The 19,660-nt window shown below is 49.0% G+C and overlaps 5 protein-coding genes across 5 annotated transcripts; 2 read left to right on the forward strand and 3 right to left on the reverse strand.

The window, feature by feature from the left end:
- Nucleotides 1-161: 161 nt before the first annotated feature.
- HD556DRAFT_1441509 (WD40-repeat-containing domain protein) lies at nt 162-3,364 on the reverse strand (the record flags this gene model as incomplete). Its single annotated transcript, XM_041306312.1, has 9 exons — nt 162-427; nt 482-589; nt 649-1,178; nt 1,230-1,349; nt 1,405-2,124; nt 2,180-2,360; nt 2,432-2,562; nt 2,664-2,767; nt 2,927-3,364. 9 exons carry the CDS (start codon nt 3,362-3,364, stop codon nt 162-164), a joined length of 2,598 nt encoding a protein of 865 aa, XP_041162168.1.
- Nucleotides 3,365-4,108: 744 nt separating this feature from the next.
- Nucleotides 4,109-4,516, reverse strand: HD556DRAFT_1441510 (translation machinery associated TMA7; the record flags this gene model as incomplete). The annotated part of the gene is made up of 5 exons (XM_041306313.1): nt 4,109-4,124; nt 4,178-4,205; nt 4,255-4,263; nt 4,327-4,426; nt 4,481-4,516. 5 exons carry the CDS (start codon nt 4,514-4,516, stop codon nt 4,109-4,111), a joined length of 189 nt encoding a protein of 62 aa, XP_041162169.1.
- A 368-nt stretch (nt 4,517-4,884) lies between these two features.
- HD556DRAFT_1359914 (uncharacterized protein) lies at nt 4,885-6,458 on the forward strand. Its single transcript, XM_041302594.1, has 5 exons — nt 4,885-5,274; nt 5,328-5,422; nt 5,481-5,892; nt 5,951-6,045; nt 6,099-6,458. Exons 1-5 carry the CDS (start codon nt 5,127-5,129, stop codon nt 6,312-6,314), a joined length of 966 nt encoding a protein of 321 aa, XP_041162170.1. The 5' UTR covers nt 4,885-5,126; the 3' UTR covers nt 6,315-6,458.
- Nucleotides 6,459-10,055, forward strand: HD556DRAFT_1359926 (uncharacterized protein). The gene is made up of 13 exons (XM_041302595.1): nt 6,459-6,636; nt 6,712-6,778; nt 6,845-7,290; nt 7,346-7,994; nt 8,069-8,169; nt 8,219-8,408; nt 8,463-8,520; nt 8,576-8,692; nt 8,744-8,827; nt 8,880-9,083; nt 9,143-9,344; nt 9,399-9,970; nt 10,020-10,055. Exons 1-12 carry the CDS (start codon nt 6,574-6,576, stop codon nt 9,648-9,650), a joined length of 2,433 nt encoding a protein of 810 aa, XP_041162171.1. The 5' UTR covers nt 6,459-6,573; the 3' UTR covers nt 9,651-9,970; nt 10,020-10,055.
- Nucleotides 10,056-17,739, reverse strand: HD556DRAFT_1359949 (Not1-domain-containing protein). The gene is made up of 18 exons (XM_041302596.1): nt 17,486-17,739; nt 16,826-17,409; nt 16,543-16,768; nt 16,029-16,493; nt 15,778-15,978; nt 15,455-15,726; nt 13,754-15,398; nt 13,473-13,703; nt 13,271-13,423; nt 13,087-13,216; nt 12,862-13,025; nt 12,514-12,810; nt 12,223-12,464; nt 11,589-12,173; nt 11,425-11,539; nt 10,761-11,373; nt 10,427-10,707; nt 10,056-10,376 (listed from the first exon to the last, which is right to left on the reverse strand). The coding sequence occupies exons 1-18, from the start codon at nt 17,597-17,599 to the stop codon at nt 10,350-10,352; spliced, it is 6,345 nt and encodes a 2,114-aa protein (XP_041162172.1). The 5' UTR covers nt 17,600-17,739; the 3' UTR covers nt 10,056-10,349.
- Between the last annotated feature and the right edge of the window lie 1,921 nt (nt 17,740-19,660).

The following is a 19,660-nucleotide window of genomic DNA, read 5'->3' on the forward strand; positions in this document are numbered from 1 at the left end:
AGAAATCACCTGCAAACAGCAAAGAAGGAATATACAGGAAACAATGTCAAGAAGAAAAAGAGCCAATGCGTATTGAACACGAAGACCGTCCGCATACGTATGAAGATATCTATAATGCGTAATATCATAAGGTCAATCATGTTCGATCATTCATGAGCAAGCTATGACGATGCGTAGAGCTTGACAACGCCGTCTGCGCCTGCGCTTGCCATGAAGGGTAACGTGGGATGGAATTCAACCTCGAGAACACCCTCTTTAGCCTTTTCACGATGTGTCGTGATCTCCTGCGTGCAGGTCCGCGAACCAAGAAGATCCCAGAAGCGGATGGAGCAGTCATGCGAGCCAGACACGAGCGAGAACCCGGCTGCATCGATCGACAACGATGTTACCCCGTCGAGATGAGCAGGCATGGTGTGCGTGCAATGTCCTTCATACGCGGTCAGTGAATGTAAAGGAACCTCGGCTGGTAAACAGAACGTACCTGACAATATGTCGAATATGCGGATGAACTTGTCCTCATGGGCAGTGACGAGGAACGATATCGTAGGATGGGAGACAATACGGTTCACCTGAGTTGCAGGCGTGCCATCTTAATAAAAAACATGATCAGCGATCGTCAATAGAAGCAACGAGAATCGAGATATGCACCATATGTGGCATCAGTGGCTAATCTCGACACCTCTCTTCCAGTCTCGATATCGAACACTTTTACCACCGCGTTCTGGAATGCTACTGCCACCTTTTTCAAGTCAGACTTGATCGCCTCGACCGCAGTTGCTCCTGGCTCTTTTTCCTTTTCCTCCTCCTCGCTCCCTTCGTGGTCCAAGCCGTAGTAACCCCACGACAATTTCAAAGTTACACGACCTTCTGCAGCTCCACTTACATCCCACACCTTTATGGAGCCCTCAGCACCACAGCTCACCAACGCATTCTCATCCCGTACAAGGGCAAGGTCCCAGACAGCATCAGTGTGCCCTACCAGCTCTCCACGCGCAGAGCTGTCATCGTATGGCGCGTATGTCGTGTGCGACGGTGAGGGCAGCGCCCAGACACGGATGCTTGAGTCGATCGATGCGCTGTAGATGAGGTGCTTGGTAGGGGAATGCACGAGACGTGTTATTGCGGCTGAGTGGCCACGCAGGGTAAGTTGGGGCTCGAAATCAGTCGTGAGGCGAGCACTAGAAGAGAGTTAGTCTCATCATGCCTGCTAGAGAAACGAGAGCACCAACGCAGAAGATGCTAAATTCGCGACATCCATGCGCCAGATTTTTACTGTGCAGTCATCTCCACCGGTTGCAAGACATAGTTCCGTGGGGTGGAATGCGAGTGCACGCACTGCATCTAGATGACTGGGAGCCAGAATCAACACCAAAAACTTGAACTCCGAGTGGAAAAGGCACTCACTTTCTCAATGTTCGCTTAGCCTTCCATATCTTTGCTCCATCGCCTTCGCCCTCCTCAACCCCAACACCTACGCTCTCTACCTCATCTTCGTCCTCTCCAACTTCTTCACCCTCGCCCTCGCCTTCCTCGTCATCGCGCCACCGCTGCATCTTCATATGCTGTTCGTACGATGACCGCAGCTTCTCTCGCCACTCGCCCTGATCATCAGGACGGAAGATCGCCGTTAAATGGCGCGATGGCTCTGCCTCGGTGGCCGGCGCTCCCTCTTTCTCTGGAGGCGGTTGTGGTACTGTCTGCGGGGGTGCCTGCTGTGATGGAGGCTGTTGAGGCTGGGGTAGTTGAGGTGGTTGTGACCTTTCTTGGCTCTGCACCTGCTGCTGCTGCTGTTGTTGTTGTTGTTGCTGCTGCTGCTGCTGCTGGAACATGCCTGTACCAACACTATTCAGAGGGCTCCCTCGCTCCAATGGTCCTGTCGATGCTGGGCCTGACATCAAATTCACACCACCACTTAACATGGGGAAGTCCTTATTCCCTGGTCCAGTAACAACTGTGACCCCTGGCCCGGATTCTGGCAATGCCTTACGAGGCCGGCCATTGTAGATTGCCTCGAAGGGTTGGCTAGGTGCGGCGGGGTTCACTAATCCTGATGAGATGAGCGGACGGTTCGGGAGTGGATTCATTGCTTGCGGAGAGGTGAGGTATGAGATTTCCTGGAGACATCTAAAGGAGATTATGAGCATGGAAAGTCATCCCAAAAGACAGTAAGTAAACGTACTGCTTGAGGTAGTCTCTGCTCCGTGCGCGGCTCTTTGGGTCGCGTCCTGGTGGCAGCTTACCCACGGAACCAACGGATGGCAGGCCTCCGCTCCAGTTCGCGCTTGCACCAGGCCATGAGGGTTGTCGTGCTGGGGGTGCAGAGGTCCCGTTCGGAATGCGTTCGGAGGGCAGAGGGGAATCTGTGGTGGGTGTATTAATGTCAAATACAGTACTAAAATAAACGGCACCCTAAGAACTGGGCAACACGCACCGTCACTACGTGGCGAGCTGCCACTGCTCCCATCCTTATGGCTCTGAACATCATCTTTTGCGCCTTGCAGCTGGAGCATGGCTGATTTTGACGGTTGAGCGGTACCAGTTGGCGCAGTTAACTGCTTTGAGCTATATGAAGAACACATGGCATGAGAACATCCGCGAATTCAACAAAAAGAGGGAGGCGGAACGCGTGAGTAGGCTGGCGTGTGCACAAGGAGAACACGAACCGTTCCATACGGAGAGCATACTCTAGCATTTTTATGCGACGCATCAGGTCGAGTTTGACGTTTTCGAACGAGCGTCGCTCGCCCTCAAGGAGAGCTATGCGAGCCTATTGTGAAACATAAATACGCGACGTCCCAAACGCAAGAAATTGAGCAACGAATGCAGATATGCAGACTAAACGCATTTTGATGATGCGAAAAGCCGAAAGTAAAAAAGTGACTCGCAGTGGGACGCATATGCACATAGGAATGAGGAGAGTACTCACCCTCATTTCAGCTCTCTCAATCTCCCATTCGTTTCTATCACGCTCATAACGACGCCATTCTGTCTGCAAAAAGTGCAAGACACTGGAAAGGTTGAAATCTTGACCATTCTGGGGGGGTGGGGGTGGGATGCCCTGGGACTGCCCTTGCTGGCCCTGGGGTTGTTGCTGACCAAGTTGACCCTGCTGCTGCTGGCCTCCTTGATTTTGCTGGGGCTGAGACACCTGCAAGGTGCCGAGCATAGGGATTTGGATTGTCTGTGGATGGTGAATGTTGGGCGTTGAAGAGATTGACTGTGTACTCTGGTTGTTTTGATGGTATAATGCAGTTAGAGCGTCGCGCTGCTGTGAGCTGTTACTGCTATTATTTTGCGATAGAAGGCCGTTAGGAGGAGGAGATTTTGAAGTGGCAAGGTTGCTGATCCGTGAGCTTGTGAGCATATCGGCGGTGGGTTCCTACAATTCTGCTTTCCAGTGTTTGCAATCAACAAACAACCGCCTCAGTGTGAAGGCGGAAACGACAAGTTCAACGTCAACGACGACGACGACGACTACGACGGTAACAGCTACGGCCACGACAATGGAAGTACGGAGAAAGGCGAGCCCACGAAGCTTTTCACTCATTCACAAAGCGCTTTAGCACTATTAATGCCGCTATAGTATATATTCATGCATAAACTTATTCAAACATCCGACCTTCGGGTTCTGGCCAATTCTATCTTTGTGAGCATTTCCAAGGAAATTTGATGGCCTGTGTACGTTGACGCTACTCTTCAACATCGAGCGCTTTACGCAGCCCCGTGTATGGCACATAAAAACTCCCCTCCAACAAAACTCGATGGCCTACGTCGGAGCGGAAGTCAACGGGATGAGGGAACTGAGCGCTTGGCACCCGACAACGATACGTCACTTTTACTCATCCGATCTCATGCAGCCCGTAGGGAAGGCCGAGCGATAACATTTGATGCTGGACAGACTTCTGCTTCCCTTCTTGCCTGGTTCTTGGAGCGCGCAAGAACTATGTGTTAAGATACTCAGGGCAGCAGATAATCGACCTTACAAGTCATGTACTGATTCAGCACTGCACCGCAAGCTAAAACTGAATGGAAAGATCGTTGATGACCATGGATCATACAACAGATGGATTGCAAACAGTCAGTCAGGTGCAGAGTAGATATCATCCTTCTATTTCTTTCCTGATCTAAAGAACAAGATCAATCAAATAAACCAAGATGAAGATTGTACTCTACTCACTTCTTGATCCCGCCACCAGGAGGACCACCTGTCAAAATCATGAGTTTATTCTGACTTGAGGTGCTTCGGATACTCACCCTTGATAGCTACACATCAATGGATCCCTCCGCTTAGATGCATTTCTTGTAGTTTAGCGAGTAAAAACGTACCTTTGTCCCTTGCAGCCTTCACAGCAGCCTCTTCGGCCTTCTTTTTCTCCTTGAAGGCCTTGTCATCTTCATCCTCTTCTTTGGATTCCTTCTTTGGTGCCTAGCGATTTCAAAGGAGGCTTTAGCATGGCTTTGAGGCAGTTGAAAAACCAACCTTTAGAGGCTTCAGCTTGCCACCTTGTCTCGACATCGTTGAACCAGACACAGACCGTTTGTTTCTATGTCAGATACCTATGATAAGGGCGATTGTGAACTCCACCCAAACTTGTCCGTGGCCGGTCTCGGCGGTCCCCCGGCGGTCGCAACTCCAAAGAGTACTAAGCACTTCTGAACTGTTTTGGATGAATGGATGGTTGCATTGTATCAGATTACCACAAGGAGAACATTCAAATCGAACAAAAAGATATCTATACAATAGGCCCGGTCTGGTGAATCGCCAACCCAGCTGGCATCAGGTTCTATGATAGGTCCCAGGTACCGTCCTAGGTCCAGGTCTTACATAATGACTAATCTTAGATAAAACACCTTCCATTTGGGTATACAATGGTTTTGTGGTAGCCAGCAACGTCGAACAATAGCCTGAGGATATGGTATGGTGTGGACCGTGTGGTACAGCGTTTATATGACCTTGCAGCGTCAGCTCCACTTTTGCATCTTCAACTTGAACTCCCTCGACTGTGTCGAGCTCTTTGTCGCGAGCGACGTTCCAATCATTTCTGTTTTTCGTTAATCGAGCAGGGTACTCGACAGTGTTTAATATCATTCATTCATTTCACACAGCGCTTCGAGTTTATCTAAACATGTTATTTGTTCATGTCCTTACAGCCATAACACTGGCAGGCTCAGTTGCGGCCATCCCTTTCCGTGTCCTACCGCCTCAAAGTAAGCGGGACGTCAACCCTGCGCTAGTCCCGTCCTTCGGTTGGCAATCTGGTGTTAATCCAGATGGTGAGTACAAAATAACAGTACCCTTCGACATCGTGCACTAACATGTTCTAAAGGCACTGGAAACTGTGACGGTGCCGTGGACGGCACTAATGGGAAACCTATCCTAATACCTTGCTCATGCCCGCCAAATTCAACGTTCTTCCTTGCTGTGAGCCTTCCAGTCAAACATCGTGTTGTCTACTGCTGAACACAGGCTTCTATGGTAGAATCTTAATAAAAACGTGGCGGCGGGCTTTGTGACAACAAACCCCACTGTGAAGGTCTCTTTCCCAACAGATGACAGTACCGCATCTCAGCTTGCTCGTTTAAATGCAGCAGCGGTCACTCTGCAAAACCTTGAAGGTCCCGGTGTTGGTTGCCCGATTTCTTCCACCACTTTTTCTGCACAAGGAAAAGCGATTAGTGCAGGGACATCTACCAACGGAAATTCAAGTGCTGCAATGCCTCCGGCTGCGTCAGCAACACCTGCGGGTTTCGGTGTCTCAACGAGCAGTTCTGCCACGAGCGCTGCCGTCCCAACGAGCATCACTTCAAACAACAGTTCTGCTTCACCCACTGATGAGCAAATTGCCACACTGGCACCGCCCCTTGGATGGCAAGCTGGAATCAACCCAGACGGTAAGCAGTAATTCTTGAAAGCCTGCTAATGATAAGAAGCTCACGTAAATATCATCAGGCACTGGTAACTGTGATGGTGCTGTCGATGGTACAAACGGGAAGCCAATACTCATCCCATGTCAATGTCCCCCTGATCAGACGAACTACATCGCGGTAAGCTATTCATTTCATGCTCAATTGCTCTTAGGGAACTAACATTCTTCCAGAACCTGACTGCTAATGTCCGCGCGGGCCATGTTATTCTCAATCCCACGGTGCAACTCACATTCCCAACCGACAACAGCACAGCCTCGCAAAGCGCGCGTCTGAATGCTGCTGCTGTTACGTTACAGAACTTGAATGGTGCTGGGAAGGGCTGTCCGATCGTGTCGACCACGTTCAGTGCACAACAGAAGGCAATTAATGCCGAAAACACCTCTTGAATGATTATCGTAGAGAGATTAACCTCTTGGGCATCCATGTTGTAGCAAGTAGCCAGTTTTCGTTATCGTTGTACAATCATATTACTTGGGCGTTGGCCATTGAATATTGAGCTGCAACTGTAGCTTCCGAACTCCGCTCCGAGCCCAATGATCAAATCGATCACTCTCGAGACTCCAGGTCCTACTGTTATAAAGTCCACGTTCAACAATAGTCGTTCACTTAAGCGGAATCGAGTCAAGTGGAAATTCCTGGACCGTCATGGACGTCATGACTTGCACCATCGACAGAGAATGGCGTGTCGTAATGTCTCGAGAATGGGATGTGCGTTCTTGCCTCGCCTCCACTCAGTGGGACACAGTACAACGTGCATGTTGTTGACGCGTTGCTGCGATTCAGGTTCTCGGGCCTTTCCCCATCCACGCTAGGGAACAGCACTTCCTTTCTCCTGCGTTTCCCCTTGACTGTGGGCAATCATATTGATTGTATACTATGAGCTTGAGCTAATCACGATCTGCTATGGATTTCGAAGTGTCTAAGAATATAGATTTGACCCGTACCTATCCATCTGCTTATGCTGATGGCGGATATGTCTCTTGGTCAAAAGCCAACTCGGATGAACAGGGAAATCTCAAAGTATCCCATCCCAATATTCGGTGGGAGCAGCTTCGTGCGACCGAAGGATGGGCAGCACTGCAGCATCACAACGTCCTCCGGACGTATCTCACCGTCTATCCTCCAGATTCTAAGCAAGGAAACACCGAGGCCGATCCACGTCTGCGTGTCGAGTGCCTCCAGGGCGCATATTTTTCCATCTTGCCAGATGATGAGACAACTTGGGCAACACATGTCTCGGAATGGCACATGGGGAATGTTTACGCTCTCGAGCGTGCCCCTGTACAGTTCGTCTCGCTCCCAACGTCTCCATGTAGAGATAAAACCACCCGATATCAAGTAGTTCTTGGTGGATCTTACGAGGTGATCTGACTTCTTGAAACCTTGGAATATCATCTGAGTTATCCACTATCAATAGATAAGACTCTTTGGTGACCCTCGGTCATACAACTCAGAACATCCAATTCTAAGCATCAATTTTACTATCTCAATTGATACCCTTCCATCACTGGAAACATCGCCTTATCTGGTGACGCCCGTCTCACATGCACCTGCTCACGATATCATACCGGACTTCATCTATGGCCGGCCGTTCTCTCCGACGCTAGGAATAGGGCTTCGAAACGTTGATTTTTGCCGCAACACCAAATCAATAGCAGGATGGTGGACGGTAGTGTCGGCTGTGATTCCACCTTGCGCAGGGCTGGGGCTTTCATTATGCAACCTTTCAACGACAATACGGCTTGCCCCGACTCAAACACACATACTAACGCTGGAGTTCCAACCCAGTCCGGGAGTAATCCCTATCGATATCACAGAGCTTCCGGTCGACATTACAATCTCTCCCTTCCACGCTGAATCGGCATGCGGTGATGTTGATGAGCAAAGAATTTTCAGAGTCAATGTTCCTATCAGACACATTCCCATGTGGACTTCGGTCAGTTACACTGCCATAAGAGCGACGTACAATTTGGACTTTAGCAATCCAACTATATTCTTGGTACTTCCCCCTCGATATCCCAATAAAGAAGGTGAAGGAGGGCTGAAAGAGCCAATTCTAGCGCTGCGTATGTTGTAATCTACACCTGATGGCTCTCAGTTTTCCTAGATGTTGACTTTCTTTTCCACTCAATATTTCTAGATGGCGCAGGTGTCGACATCATCAACCAAACATTCTGGGCAGACAGCCTCCCTCGGCAAGACAGGGCATGGGTGATCATTCCGTCTGGTCGAACTTCCTGGGTAATTCACATTCCAGTGCCTACTTTAGTATTTGATGGATGGACGGCAGGGCCTCGATTGGCATGGTCCTTCTGCTGCTGATGCTTTTGCCGCGGTGACAGCCCTGCACGATATACTATGCATAGGATTCGTGGACTGGATTTATCCTCGAGATACAAAGCTTATTGTCGTGGGTCATTCGAATGGAGGGCAAGGAGCATGGTACATAGCAAGTAGATGGCCGGACAAGGTGAAAGCCGGTATGTTCGACAGACTAAATTTGAGGCTTCAATCAAAGTGACAGTGAAACACAGTCGTAGCTGCTGCAGGATACATCAAGTCGCAGGCATATGTCCCATGGACGATGTCGAGGTATGATGAAATTTCGTCTCTGTCACAGCATCTGGGCTGACCAGCCTTTTGGCAGATTCGCCCACTTCATTGACCCAGCGCTCCGAGCTGTTCTAGAAACATCGCTCCTACCAGACGACAATGACCTATTCCTTTCCAATCTCGCTCACACGCCTGTGCTCGCAATCCACGGGTGCGTCTGGTAATGATTCCTTCACGATGAAACTGCTCAACTACCGACCAGTGGCATGGATGATAATGTCCCGTCGTGGCACACTCGTGAAGCAGTGAGCGTGCTCAGGGAATGGAATCCAGACGCAGATGTCACGTATGTATTTATGCTGGTTATTGGTCCCCAATGACCGCTCATTGTATTGAAGGTACCACGAGGAGCCTGGTCAGCCTCACTGGTGGTTCGAGGTGCTTAACAATACTCGCGTTCAGGCGTTTCTTGATCGCGTTTGCTGTTCTTCGTATGATGCACCAAAAACTAAATGTCGTAAGTTCACACTTACTGTTGCTGTCCCCGCGGAGAGCGGGCCTATGGGAGGTTGGCGGGTGCACGCCCTCGAAGTGCCTGGGAGGTCTGTAAAATTCTCCTATCATCCTGTACACAAACTTGACGCAACGACATTTACCTCAGACTCGGTCGTTTGGAAGTATGCGAAGATGACGAAGGAGGAGTGAATGTCAAGGCCTCAAACATCAGTGTTGTTTCCTTCGACCTAAGCAAGGCTTCTGTCCGTAAACTTGTGATCAACAGTCGGAATATCCCGCACGCCAGTATGGAAGCTAGAACAATCTGGCTCGAGCAAGACACTAATCGCAACTCAACCGGTTGGAAGGTAACGTCTACTTGTCTTGATGATCCGAACATCCTTCATGATCTATTGGAATAGGTAGTAGATTCCTATGTGGAGAGCTTCCAACAACCGTATGGACGTGCTCAGGCTATTCTCAGCGCAGACGGAATCATCGACATCGTGATTCCATCACTACATCACTCCTCCGAGCTGTCTGCAGCCTTGCGGATTACTCACAACCTACGAACTTACCACCTGCTTGATGCGCGAATAAAAATGGTCTGGTATGCGGGGGTAATATGGTTGTCATTGGTTGCGCAGACTCTTTGCTTGTCAAAGATCTTCTAAGGCGCAGTCAGAGTGAATGGTCTCATGAAGGAGGAGCTTGGGTTTTGAATGATAAAAAGTTTAACACCCCTACTTCTGGTTGGTCGGCCTGAGGTGGCAAGCCTGGGAGACACTGAAAGTTACCTTACAGGTTTACTTTTCCTTGTCAAGAGGACATCGAGTACTGCAAACACTGCGTTGTTCCTGCAATCATCTGACCCAGGCGGACTCGAGCGTGCGCTACGATTATTTCCCATCCGCACAGGTGTTTTGGTACCTGACTGGTTGGTAGTTGATGAGGGAACAGATAGGATTGGGGCAGGTGGTGCAGAGGGAGCCGGGTATGTTCTGGTTCATATATAGGATTTTTTGACTGAGACGTGTTTGCAGTGTCTGGGGATCAGCTAGCAGGTCAAACAATGGAAAGTGGGGATTCAACGCTCGCATGTCATGGCTTAATTAGCATAGAATGCCCATAGGTGTACATAGTATTGTAAACGTAAGGGAATTTTAAAGGGCTATATAAACATCAACAAGCTAGAGGTGTGTCGACAAGGTTGTGCAGGAGGTTTGCTATAATCAAAGTTCACGTTACACCTTGTTCAACACTTGAAAACGGTGAAAGGTTGTTACAATACAGTGAGTGCAGTTAGAGAACGAGGAAAAAACCCGGGGAAACAGATATGCGCGACAGATAGTAGGAACAAAGGCAAAACGAATCTATGGTTGATAGATGGACCTCGCGACCTGCAATGTCTGTTGAGTAAAGGTTTCAACTAAACAGCAGGACGACTTACGCTCTCAAGCAACATGGTAACTTCGGGTGCGACGCGAATGAACTCCTTGTTCCAGAACTCGTACTTCAAATTGCGGAGCAACTCAATGAAGGTGACCAAAGCACCCCAGGGATGAGGACGATGAACAATGAAGCGCTCCAGAAGGACGCGAGTCATCACTTCACGGAAGCGATCGTCCTTCACTTCCACAAAGAGGTGGAGAAGCAAAGAGCTGAACCAGTGGGTATGGGCGTTGGGATATCGCAGGTGGAGAACCACAGAGCTCAGGAGGTGGTGTTGTCCTAAATAACGCGTCAATCTATGTCATATGAACTAGTGGATTCGTTGGACTCGCCTTCAACATCTAAATTAGCAGCAAGATACTGTAAAGCAACAACGCCAGGGTCGCTCGCGACAAATACAGAAGAGCCACTCCTCGCCTTGGCCTGAGCAACTGACGATACTCCAATGTACATGACAAGGGAGTTTATCAATGACAGGTTATACGATTCGGTTGAACTCTCTGGCACGCCGGGCAGCCTCAAGCGATCTTTGAGTGTTGTAAGGAATGAAGGGGTTCCACGATTAAGGAGGTATTGATCGAGGTTGTTGCGGAGGTCAGCGCTTTTGAGACCTGAAGCAAAGTCTGATAGAATGGGTGGTATCGGTCCCATTTCGGGAATCGAGTCAAATTTGATGTTGCGTAGATGGGGGTCAGGAAGGATGATAGACATAGGGAACGCGCTGAGGATGATATTGCGAAGCTGGATGCAACGCGGAGGGATGGCATCGCAGAGACTGAAGTAGTATTCGCTAAGAAATTCTGGGAAATCATGAAGAAGGACGAGGAGGAGTCGGAGGGAGCCGCGATACAGATCACGAGATGCGAGTTGGAGATCAGCCTCTTTCAAGAACGGAGCCAAAAACTTAAAGAGGGAAAGAAGGAGCTTGTGGAACGCAGACCAGCCCTAACGGAATCGAGTCAAAAAAGGTCCTCTAATATTGAATTATAATCTCACCTCCCGGTTTTCGGATAGCAGCAGTTTTGGCATGAAGAGTCGATGTGAAACAAGACAGAGCCAGGAGAATGCGAACCCAGGAAAGTAAGTGGGTTGCAGAGAACTGAAAGTGTCACTGCGATACTGTGAGCGATGATAAAAATAACAACTGGAGAATGGTTTACCTGATGGCGATCAGCAGAGAGAAATAAGCTGAGCCTAGATGTTCTGCGATGGAGTGTAGGTCGCTAATGAGACTGGAGAAGAATCTGAAGAACGGCTTCTGTTGAAAGAGAACGCCTTGTTCTTCGTGCATGTTCGCCAGAACAAGAACGAATATCGACAAAATCTTGGTAAGGTAGTGAACCTTCGCCTGGTCGTTGTCTATTCCAGAAGCGTCACCATGATACTTGATGATGTAGACAATCAATCGCGACATCGCGTCAAGAACTTGGAAAGCGTATTCGAACTCTCCGTTTGCCATGCATTTGATGTAGCTGTTCACACTTGCCTCCGCACACACACGGAAGAAGAATGAAGAAATATCTTCGACCTTCAAAATCCCCTGCTTCGTGAGCTGGGAGATGAAGGGGACGAAAGCTTTCTCAGGAGAGTGAGACCTCTGGAAGATGGAAACCCATTGTTGGAACCAGCTAAACAACTTTTCCCTGAGCTGCTCGGTTTCTGGCTTGACCGAAGGCTGGCGGACCACCATGCCCTCCGTCGTGGGTCTGCGAACGACTCGAAGGTCATCCAGGAGACGATTCACCCTAGTAGATCGGTTAATACACGAGCCCAGTAAATTCGGTCGCAACGTACTCTTCATTAGCATCGCCAGCTTGTGCCAACTGTCCAAGAACTTCAATAGAGTATGTCAACTGACTCTGAGAAGCAATCGGGGGGTCACTTGATAGACATTCGCGAATGAGACCAGCTGCGAAGTTTTGCAAACTGGGGCGAGGATCAGTAAACAAATTCTTCGCTAGCTGTTGATCCTGAAGCGAAGTGCTGACAAGACCGCTGCGTAGCAGAGTCGCAGTAACAGGGATGTTAAGTTTGCGCTGAAGCGATGTAAGCGCTGCGTATGTGATAGAGAACCCTAGCACTAACCTCATCCTCCGCATAAAGCAGCCACGTTATAGCCTCTTTAGCGACGTCTTCAAACGTGCGGCACAACTGGTCCAACAAGGCAACATAAATCTCTCTGCCAAGCTGAGAGCTCGTCTTGTACAAGAGCTGAACAATCTTCTGAGACATGTGGAGGGGAGTGCGGTTATGATCGATGGAACTTGCCGCGACAAATAGGATCTGCCGAACAAGATGACGAAGATCATGATTAGGAGGAAGGGCAGCCAGTGATTGGATGGGCAACTGGATGATCAGGCCTTCTAGGTCCCTCAGGATCGTCTGCACGCAATGATCAGGTTTCCAACAGTGTAAAATGGAGGGCATGCTTACAGTAAAGCGTTCCATTGCTTCCTGGTGGGACATCGTATGGGATGCGATGGCTGGGTCTGGGGCAGGAGAAGCGGCATAGAGGGCTGGATTCAGATGTTCATTGCGAGCATACGACACCGTTGAACTCGGCCTACTCATTGGTGCACCACGCTTCGAGTCCAGGGCTGGATTGAGATGAAACGTCAAGATAATTCACATCAAGATATTGATAATGTATAAACATACCGAAATCCTCATAGACCGCCGCTTGATGCGGTTGCAGTCCTGTCGGCTTGATACGCAGAGGATCCGGAAGACTAGCGGAGAAGTTTGAGGGCGGAGCTGCAGGATCCCAAAATGCCTGCCCACTCCGATGCTGTTGGGAAGTAGAAGTCAGCTGCAGTCTAGTAATAAATTCCAAGTAATATACCTCGCGGTAACGACGACGAGCCTCATATGAAGGAGCAAAACCATCATCCACATCTGTCACTGCTCGCTCCATGGCAGCCTTTTCAATTGCTGCACAGGCAACGTCTACGTTATCTTGCACGAGGATGGTCAAGACTTGCTCGGATATCGTTTGCTGAAACGCTGTAAGTAATCGTCCAGTATCCCACGTGTCAACCACCTACATCATTGAATCCATGATCCACCAGAGAAGAACGCAAGTGACCTCCGAGATTGCTTTTCAAAGGTTCCTTACAGGTGACCAATGCGAGACTCCCGGCAAGCTTCTGCGCCATCAGGTGCCCAGCCTTACGCAACTTCTCCTCATTAGCCTCCGTTGCGAAGTCCTTGGCAACAAGCTCGCGAGTGGAGATGCCAGCGATCGTCACAGATCTCTCAACAACTGGAATAATGATCTGACGGGCTCCTCAGATAATGAAACAGAAATGAAGATCGAGGCGCTTACCTCCCGGACAGCATGGTCGACAGCAACCTGCACTGCACGCTTGAAGGAGTGGTTACCATTGTAGGGTGCAAGTTGCGTGCTGACCACAACGCTCGTGCCCAGGCTCGAGAGAATTGACTCAATATGGGCCCCTACGGCACGTTGAGGCTCAGCTGTAGGTGTAGGCCCAATTGGCATAACTTGGGTTTCACCCTGCATACGAGTAGAATCAAACCCGTTCATCGGCATCGAGTCTATATCGGTGACATATTCGGGGATGGCAGGTCCTGTATCGCCAGCAGTGGCCCTGTGGCGGACAACGTTCATAATCTCTATGGTGGCGAGATCGATATCGAGGGCCTTGCACAGCATCTCGATCTCAAACTTCATGTTCAACTTGATTTCACCGTAGTGATAGAACTCGGCTAGTAGAGTTATGACCGCCATCAGCCAAGGGTTGGGTGGTTTGAAGACCTTGGATTTGGAGCAAGGCTCGAGGGTTTTGCAAACGAAGGGAATGGCGACAATCAGGCGTCCATGGTCAAAGCCCTCCAAAAGGAGGTCCTTGAAGGCAAGATTCTTGTGACGAATCGGCTTGTCACGAGCAAGCGTGATGGTCCCAAGCCATGACGCGATGTTCTTCAGGACCAAACGCTCGGAGGTGATCTGCATTGTCTTCTCGCTGTTCAACACCGTTGCTGCTTTAGCAAATGTCTCTTGCAAAATATACTTCGACAAAACCCGTTTGTCAAGCGCATCGAGGAAACGCAGATATAACTGGTGGTTGTTAGGCTCGCTGCTGATACGTTGGTCTACCAGATAATTAGCGAACCACCTCGAAAAGGCATCGTCAAACTGCTCTTTCATCTCCAATAGTTTGGCGTCGAAGTTACTGGGCGCGAGATTGTTCACGATAAACAGAATCTTGTCGGAGAGCTCCTCCGGTGGCTCTACGATCTCCGTATCAAACTTGTCAGGGCGGATAGAAGTGAATACAGGCGCAGGGTCAGCCGTAAGACCAGCAGAGATACCGCGCATATCAGCATTACTGCGGGATCCGTCGCCGCCAACAGCAATAGCACGGTGAATGACGGCCGTTAGATCGGGGCGAACCTCCATAAGATGGGGGATTCTGAGAAGAGCCTGACACAGAGGCTGCCACTCAGCAAGGCGAGTTTCAAAACGGGAGAGGGCTTGAAGACCAAACTTGAAAAGATTGGTATCGGGAGGACAATTGAGGGCATCGACAACGTAACGGATGGCAATTCCAAGAGGAACTGAATCTACAAGATCGTGATGAATGATAGAGCCAAATAGATATCCGGTCATGGCAAGCTCGCGAGCGGGGTAGTAGGATTGGAAGAATTTGTATTCATCAAAGAGGAAGTGGAGCATGCAGGAAAAAATATCGTGGTCACGAGTATCGGATGAGACTTTGCTGCGTTGGAGAAGGGATATGACTTCGTCGATAGAGGTCTGTTCGTCGTACATGTGCTTATAGATAGCGTCAACCTCACTCTCAATCTCCGATGAGTAATTGACGACAGTCAATCCAGGATCGATATCGCTACCGGGGATGAGGCTCATGAGACGAGGGTGAACCTGCAAACAGGAGTTGCGAACTTCAAGACAGTAATCAATGTCGTCCCGGGGCATTTTGGCAGAACTACAAACAAACAAGTAAGAGAAACGAAAAAAGGCAAAAAAGGGATGTATACTCACTTGTTACGAAGAATGCGTAGGAATATGGCGATAGTGTTGGGATTTAGGGACAGCGTACGACTGTCGACAGCGGGGTCCGACATTCTTGCCACCTTCTCGCTCTCCATTTTGACTTCCAAAAATGCAACCATAGCGCGTAGAAACTCTGCTCCATGTTGGTTAACGTTATCGGCCAACCACTTGTCGAGGTTCAGGTACTCTCGGCGCGATGCCAGCGAAGCGACATCCAGGGCAAATGTAAAGGGCCGAACATCGAGCAAGCTCTCCAGAATCTGATCCCATTTATAGTCATCATGAGCGCCTTGAGGCTCACTTTGGCTTACCTTGAGGTCCTGAGCTACGTCCAGGATCCTCGAGATATTGAGAGGATTTTCCTCATAGAAGTCGCGGAATGCATCAGTCAGATAGGTCGGTTCGATCTGCCACAGACGCATGAAGACCAGCTGGTGGTTAGGATGTCCGGCAAGGAACATGGCTAGAAGTTTCCGAGAGTATTCCACGCGGATTTCGTTCCAGTTCGCATCCTTGACGCTATTAAGAAAAAGAAGGACGTGAAGATAGAATAATAACTTACTGGCACTTGCAATAGACCCATTTGTACCAGTTCGGCGCTTATCTTTAGTGCCTTGTCGAGCATATCCCTGACACATGAGCGAATTTCGGCGCTGTCCGAGTCCGCGAGTCGTACGAGAACCTCGAAGACATCCAACGAATTCCAAGTGTGACTCTGTACATTAGCTGCAAGGGACTTGATTGTGGGGCTCGCAACTGCGACATCATCCACTGTAACGATCCTCCTGCCTGGCAAAGATACAAAATTGAAAGTATCCGCAGGTAGTGAGAGCAACGCATCAAGAAGTTTTAGTTGGTATAGTGAGTTGGACCATGTCCCCCAGAAACCAATCACAGCATGAGGATCAGCGTCACGTGGGCAGTTGAGCAGAATGGCAATCAGAAGCTTTAAGGTAGCAGTATCCACCCCATGACGGTCAGGTAGATCAAATGCCTTAATGACATTCGCCCAATTCAAGGTAGTGTGCTAATCACGCACATCAGTAAATGCAAATCTCAATCAAAGAGACCCTTACAAAGCTGCTTAACGCCCTGACCAAAGCTCCGACATCACATAATGTTGTACCCTCCGCGGCCAATCGAGCTAAATTGGACATAATCTCCACCAATTGAGTGTCTCGAGGAGGATTAGCTTCCGAAATCCCAAATCGTTGAAGCAGAGCGCAAACAGTATCTGGATCGCTGGTAATATCAGGACCCAACTGAATCAGTGTCTGAACCAGGGAAGTCCCAGGAGGCAAGCTGTGCAAAAGGGTTCGGGTTAATAGTTGACGAAAGTGGTAAACACATTGCCCTGACCTTAACGTTGGAAAAATGCGCTGCAGGATAGGAGCAACAATTTCGGGCCCATACTTTGCCTGCGCAGCAGCAATGAGCGCTTGACGCTGCGTGGGATCCAGGATTGGGGTCTCGGAGGCGGACTCGGAAAGAAGATTTGACATGAGTTTCGCAACTTGCTGAGGTGAAAGATCGGCGTGGTCGAATGAGGGGTGCTGGCAGAGTGCAAGTACTGCTATTTCAAAGTCGTGTCGTATAAGGGACATTGCTTGGGCAGCAAGTTCCTTCCTCGTGGGCGAAGAGACGATAGCGGAGGTCAGGACAAGTCTCTCCAAAGGACGTAAAGCCACCCGATCAACGAATCGGACGAGATCAAAGTGCCTGAATGCGTCCCCTTCGCCCTTGTCTATGCCCTCACGAAAACGGTCAGCGAGAAAAGGGTCACGAGCGAGTCGTTGAGTTTCTTGAACGAGGAGTCGAAAAGTCAATGCAGTGGAAGTATCAAAAGCCGATGGAGGCGCTGAAGATGCTAGTCTGCCTTGGGAATGAACAATCAAACGACGAATAAAATGGAGGTATGTGTCAACCCCGTGCTGCTCAGAAAGCTAAAAAGGAGTTTTCGTGAAAATAGGAATAATTCAGTGACACAAGAACAGCCAATCTAATGCTGATAATACTCACCGAACGGATTTCAAGCTGATTGCGATCAAAATTGTCTTCTGTAAGGGTTGAAAGAAGGAAGACGATTTGAGCCTTTACAATTGTATGTATATTGGCGTTTGGAGGATTATCCATCGCCGAAGACCTGGCAGCAGTCTCCGGACGTCGCGAGACGATCCCACCAGCGGACGCCGTTTTGGTGAATAGAAGTAAGAAAGTATAGAAAGCGCGTAGGCCGAGTCCAACAGTGAACACACCAGCCCGGTGGCAACTCGTCCTCGCTGCCAACACACAAATCCGGATCCTATTTTAAAGCTCCGATTGAATATACTTGAATTTTACCCGGTGATCCCTCCTGACGATGTGAGTTAAACGTTTAAAAGAGCGTTGACAGTACATTAACGTTTTAACCATTGGGTATCGACATTGTTTATCAATCGTACGTTGCGACATAGGCCACGTCGTTTCAACGGGTCATGCTATCTTGTGTTACTATTTCGAGTAACGCTTTCGTGGGCTGTCGGGCATTGGCATGAGCTATTGTGACGGACCCATTGTAAATGCGCGAGCGCCAGTCGAGGCCTTTCACTGACTTTAATGTCACATACAGCTAACACGCCAGTGAATGGCAAACAACAGGACTCGACTTCATGCTTTACTCAACCTTCACGTTTTCAGCCTACCCGCTCGCCAGCGTGCACAGGCAGTTCACTTACCTTGAAATATGCTTGCAAAGCACCAAAGACTGTGAGCCCAATCTCGCTAGAGCTAAGTTTGCTATTATCGATGTTAAGATGTTAGGCGTGAATAACTTTATGATATAGCACTTCCATGGGAGCACTTGTAGCAAACGTTTGCGACGACTATACGTTCAAGCCTCCGAGTCGATGTATTCAGTTCTTTTCTGGCCAGAGTAGCAGCAACCACCACTTGAACTTCTTTCAGACTACAGGTTTTGACCGTGATAGCCATAAACATCAAGGGACTTTGCCGCGAGCTGTCATGCATGATACGCCACTGTCAGCCAGCATTCAGCTCTTCAGGTCAGATGAGAGCGTGGCATGTGAGGGTTCCACGACCATTCAATGCGTATGAACTTCTCTCCGTTGGTTTCTAATTACACTGTCCATCAGTGTTAGGACTCGTGGAGTCCCTGTGGGTGCCTCGTCCACCGTGATTAGCCTTACATCATGATATACTTGATACTGATTTATATCGTAGTACTACCAGGTGGGAGGGCGTCCTTGAAAATATTACTCATAGTTGCAGTAAAATGGCCACTCAGGGAACTGATCCTGTGAAGAAATGCTGATTTTAACAAGTAGGCTGTACCACAGGTTGTCACGCCATCAGACTTCACAGCAACCCTCTGGTACAAACCTTGTCTGAGAAGGTTCAACTTGGTTGAATCCGTCGATATTATATAATCCCGGTTTTTATTCTTCTCCCGCAGTCTCCAGTCGGATATGTGTCAAAATACCGTCAACAGCTCCGCGGTCATGTAATGTGTCATTGTCTTTCCTGAATGAATGTATTTAAGTTCGTCCCAACGTTGCGACTTTCTCTAGTTAACTACCATGCTGCCATTTTACTGCCCTGCTGCTCGTCAATTGCAATTTAGCTCCTACGCGGCTCACTGACTGATCTTTTTAGTGAACTTCTCTTTGGTGCGCGGTCTCCAAGATAATGATGATATCGTATAGTTCACAAGTTGGTCAATCCTTTTCGTATTGCTCTTGACTTCACCTGTTGCCTTTGTTTCAAATCAATGGCAATAATACCATAGGATTGGGACGAAATGACAATATTGCGTTGTGCCTTCATGCATCTCGCGAAATATTCACATCGCCAGGTGTTGATGCGTGCGTGCTCTCTGTTGAATCGGGTGTTGATGTTGCGGTTTCTGGATGTAGGGTTGTCGGCGCTGCTTGCGTTATACGAGTTGGTCAATACATTTCGTATTGTTTCTGACTTCAGAAATATTTACATCACTGGGTCTTGACGTGTGCGTGCTCTTTGTTGAATCGGGTGTTGATGCTGCGGTTCCTGGATGCAGGGGTTGTCGGCGCTGCTTGCGTTATTGCCTGATGAAGTGCAGCCTGCAGAATTGGCACCAATTCTTGATCGCCGCTAATGCTCGTGTTCTACACGCTGTCAAATTGGATCCCACAATACATTGCTCGCTTGGAGTTTTAC

Source organism: Suillus plorans, assembly GCF_016647745.1.
Source record: "Suillus plorans strain S12 chromosome Unknown HD556scaffold_18, whole genome shotgun sequence".
Taxonomy (NCBI): Eukaryota; Fungi; Basidiomycota; class Agaricomycetes; order Boletales; family Suillaceae; genus Suillus; species Suillus plorans.